General features: G+C 36.1%; 1 protein-coding gene across 1 annotated transcript; it reads left to right on the top strand.

Moving 5' to 3' along the window:
* The first annotated feature begins 1613 nt into the window (after positions 1–1613).
* LOC128564420 (olfactory receptor 56B4-like) lies at positions 1614–2561 on the top strand. Its single transcript, XM_053559902.1, has one exon. It carries the CDS (start codon positions 1614–1616, stop codon positions 2559–2561), a length of 948 nt encoding a protein of 315 aa, XP_053415877.1.
* The last annotated feature ends 2535 nt before the right edge of the window (positions 2562–5096 follow it).

Here is a 5096-nt window from a genome sequence, read left to right as displayed (position 1 = left end):
CAATCATTTATTACTGCATATATCAAAATAGCTAGAAGAGAAAAATTATTATGTTCCCAACACAAAGAAGATAATTGTTTGAGGTAGTAGATCATGTAATCACTGATTGATCACTACACATTGTATACATGTATCAAACTATACCATGGACCCCAAATATATGTACAACTATTATGTACTACATATCAATAAAAAATAAATAAAAATTCAAATATAAAACATCTGAGTGGTAGAAAATGGTGCAACATAACAACAGTGAGGATTGTCTATATGCTGATATGGAACAGTCTCTAAAATATTAAGTTAAAAAAGAAAAGGGAAAAGTGGTATTATCAATATATCAACATTTGGTTTTGTCATATATATATATTTTTTTTTTTTTCTTATCCATGCACAAACCGTCTCTGGAAAGATTGTCAAGAAAGTAGCATTACTGGCTGCCTCTAGTGAAAAGGAAAGAGGATTAGGAGGCCCAAACACAGGAGGTACTTTTCATTGTTTGTCTTCTTCATTATATTTGAATGTTTATCTTGCATATCATATCTTGATATAAAATTATAATTCTATAAAAAAATATTGACATGGTTATATCCTTTATATATATCACTTTGGTATCACTTTTGAAATTCTACTCAAAGAAAGTAATCTTTAAGGGAAAAATATTAGCCAGTAAAGTTTGAAAATATAGCCAAATATAAAAATTTAAAGCAAAATTTAACATTAAGATTACTATTTTTTGAGACAGAGTCTTGCTCTATTGCACAGCTAGAGTACAGTGGCATCATCATTACTCTCCGCCACCTAAAAATCTCGGTCTCAAGAGGTTGTCCTGTCCTCCCTAGTAACTGGGAAAGCAGGCATGTGCCACAGAACCCAGCTAATACTTTTACTTTTTCATTTCCTTTTTTTTTTGCAGTTTTTGGGCAGGGCCAGGTTTGAACCCACCATCTCCAGTATATAGGGCTGGCGCCCTACTTCTTGAGCCACAGGTGCCACCCAGAACCCAGATAATATTTTTATATTTAGTAGAGACAGGGTCTCACTCTTGATCAGGAGGGTCAAGATTAGATTTAATGATATTGGAAAGTCTTTGGTTCACTTATTTATCCATGGAATAACTTTTTATATTATGCCTTAGAATATCCTTGTAAAAGACAAAGGCAAAATACGAGATTATTTCCCTGTAACCATGTAAACTGTTTAAAAATAAAACAGAAGGGCAGTGCCTGTGGCTCAAAGGAGTAGGGCACCAGCCCCATATGCCAGAGGTGGCAGGTTCAAATGCACCCCTGGCCAAAATCTGGGGCGGGGGGGAAGAAAAATGGAAGAAAACCAAATATTAGTATTTTTTATCTACTAGTGACAATTTTATTGTTGATATATTTCAATGTAGTTATGAGACATACAAGCAGTGATGACACAGAGCTATTCTATCTTCTGTTTATAACTTAGTTTGGCTTTTTTGCAGCTCCTCTGTGTAATATTTCCAGAAGCCAAAAAAAGTTGAAGGTCATTTATGAACATTGCTGAGGAGCTCTTACCAGGAATCTCAGTTGAACCTTTAAACAAACCTCCTTCTGTTTAGTTTTATAGACAGACACTGAGACTATACCATGGACACCTCCACCAGTGTTACCAACAGTTCTAAACTCCAGATTTCCCAGTTCATCCTGATGGGGCTCCCAGGCATTCATGAGTGGCAGCACAGGCTCTCCCTGCCCCTGGCTCTGCTCTACCTCCTAATTCTCAATGCCAACGTCCTCATCATGATCACCATTCAACATGAGCCCATGTACCAGTTTCTGGGAGTATTGGCAGGGGTAGACGTTGGCCTGGCCATGACCATCATGCCCAAGATCTTGGCCATCTTCTGGTTTGATGCCAAGGCCATCAGCCTCCCTGAGTGTTTTGCTCAGCTCTATGCCATCCACTCTTTGTTCTGCATGGAGTCGGGTATCTTCCTCTGCATGGCAGTGGACAGATACTTAGCCATCTGTCACCCCCTTCAATACACCTCAACAGTCACTAAAGCTTTTGTGTTCAAAGCCACAGGATTCATGATGCTAAGGAATGGCCTCTTGACCATCCCAGTACCTACATTAGCTGCCCAGAGAAGTTACTGCTCCAGAAGTGAAATCGACAACTGCCTCTGCTCTAATTTGGGGGTTATCAGTCTAGCTTGTGATGACATCACTGTGAACAAATTTTACCAACTGATGCTAGCATGGATCCTGGTTGGGAGTGATATGGTTCTGGTATTTTCTTCCTATGCTCTAATCCTTCACTCTGTGCTGAAGCTCAATTCAGCAGAAGTAATGTCCAAGGCTTTGAGCACCTGTAGTTCCCACCTCACCCTCATCCTCTTCTTCTATACAGGTATCATTGTGGTGTCTGTCACACACCTTGCAGAGAAGAAGATTCTCCTTATCCCTGTACTCCTTAATGTACTACACAATGTCATCCCCCCTGCATTCAACCCCATGGTCTATGCACTCAGGATTCATGAGCTCAGACTCGGCTTTCAGAGACTGCTTGGGCTGGGTGAAAAGGTGTCCACATAACTCCAGATCTAGGAAACCATTAAGGTGTTAGAATGACACCAGCGGTGCATTTTACAAGGGTATATGTGAAACTTGGTAAACGGTCTGTGAAGCTAGTGAATGATGCCCCATGAATATATCAATGTACACAGCTATGATTTAATAAAAAAAAAGTAAAAAAAAAAAAAAAAAAAGGTGTCAGAATGACAGAGGTTTTAGATCTCAGCAGAGTTGGGTTTTAATCTGTAATCTAACTAGGAAAAAGGCCAATAAAGTCATGTAAACTGTCATTTTTGTTAATCAAAATATGTATTTTAAAATGATAAGCATATTTCTTATTACCTAGATCATATGTAAGAATAGACAAGTGAAATGTCCTTAAGTACTGAAGCTATTCCAAGATTGACACTTATACACATAGAGAGCTGGTGAGGCTATAAATTGGCCCAAGCACACCAAAAAGCAATTTGGCAAACTTTAGCAAAAGTTTGTAAATGTTTAGACTCTCCTACCAGTAATTCTGCTTAAAAAAAAAAAAATCCAATAGAAATAGTACAAATGCAAGCAAAAAAATTATTCATGAAAAAAATTATTATATTACTAATAAAAGTCTTTTAAAAAGTAAATGTTCATTAAAAAGGGGCAGATAAAAGTTTCATTTTTGTACCAGAAAATCTCAAATATTAATAAATTAATAATTTTTATATATTGTGATATGTGTATAGACACACATATATGTATATAATCTGTTTCAATTCTCACAACAACTCTATGAGACAGGTACAACATTGTTTTCAACTTACAGCTGAGGAAACTATGGCATTTAAAACTATAAAAGTTGCCTCTGTTGCAGTAAGAGTTAGAAATCAAGTTCTTTGAAATCTAATTGAATAACAATAGCACCATTCTCCTCCTTAGTCATGCTCTGTTCTAGAGTTTCTGTTTGAACCTAAATAACCTACCAAACTTCCCTATGCTTCATTCCTCTGAGATAAAAGTATTATAGTACTAATAATATTTTGTTGAACTAAGTCATAAATATGCTACAACCATCAAAAGAGATGATAAAGAACACATGCTTTGAAACATGATATACATATGGAAAAAGTGGTCTAACTGCGCGGCAAAGTTTTCTTCCTAGGAAAGGAAGAAAAGAGGTCCTAGAAAATATCCTAGAAAAATAATTCCAAATAAGCAACTGATCAAGTCTAACTGAATTTTTCTGTTTTTGTACCTAAAATAGTACACATTTTAAGTAGAAGAACCATTCATTTTGTACCTTCTCTAAACCTAATACAGAACTCTACACACAATAGATGCTTAATAAATGCTTTACTCATCATGCAGTCACTCAGAGGTCTTCAAATGGACTATTGATTCCTGTGTAGCAAAGAAAATTATCCTAGATCATAGCCTGAATAATGACCTCAGGGAGCTTGCCTATGAGCCCACCTTAGAGAACTTCTGAGAAGCTAGAACTGAGACTGAAGCTACATCAGAAACCATGAGCTCATCCTACCAGCATAGTGGATGGGGGGGCAGCACAGAAGACTCAATCCAGCTTGTGGGACAGGATTCCTAGGAGTTATGCTTAGAAACGTACCAAAAAAGACACTATGGACTTCTTCCAGAAAGAGTGGCTGCTTCATCCTTTCTCAACCACGGCCACTCATTCAGAATGAAGCAATCATCCAGTAAGAATGGGCAAGAGAGAGACAAGTACAGAAAACGGTTTTAACTTAACCCAACTTTCCATTGTTTCAGCCCTGAAGATCAGGGTAATAACAATATCTAAACCCTGCAGAGTTCTTCACAGTTTGCAAAATACTTTCCCACAAAGGCTTGACTAATTTCCTATAATCTTCATAGCAGCCCTCTGAGATACCATTAATTCTTTTCTACAAACAAACAGGGGGTCAGTGAGGGTAAGTTTGGATAATTATATAAATTGATCCACTGGTGAGTGGCAATACTGAGGTTCAAGCAGTTTAGATGACTTCTTTATTAACATGCTTAGATGGCAAGTCTGAACCATCCTTAAAGATGCCTTCAAACGTCTATTTGTATGTGTATTTTTTCATTTTTTAATTCATTGAAAATTATGTAGTATGACTCTATGTGTAACAGCCCAAATTGTAGATCATTTTCAACAAGCTATAACGAGATGTGTCTCTCCGTTATTTGAAAATACATGAACATTTAAAAAAGAAAAAGAAAAGAAAGTACATGAACATTTAACATTCATCTTGGGAGTCTCAGCAAAAATTCTGACATGTAAAAAAGATTTTTAAAGTTAATTATTTTCTTCTCTATATACATGAGAATAAAAAAAGATCATGCATTCTGTTTTATTTTTATGAACTATTTGTCTTTGTCATGTGTGTTATATTTACCCATACGTTTTGCTTTCTACAATTTTAATACTGTTATATTGCTTTAATCTTTTTTTGGCTATTTATCTTTTTTTTTTTTTGAAAAGTAGAATCTTAAATGACCTCAATCAAAAATGACAAAGGGAAAATAACAACAGGTATCACAGAGATACAAGAGGTTTTC

The sequence above is a fragment of the Nycticebus coucang genome, chromosome 14 (assembly GCF_027406575.1).
Source record: "Nycticebus coucang isolate mNycCou1 chromosome 14, mNycCou1.pri, whole genome shotgun sequence".
NCBI classification, from domain to species: Eukaryota; Metazoa; Chordata; class Mammalia; order Primates; family Lorisidae; genus Nycticebus; species Nycticebus coucang.
This window is presented reverse-complemented; position numbering and strand designations above follow the sequence as displayed.

Bases quoted from the DNA above. Each gene is read 5' to 3' on its own strand.
- LOC128564420 (XM_053559902.1), top strand. From the start codon at position 1,614: ATGGACACCTCCACCAGTGTTACCAACAGTTCTAAACTCCAGATTTCC.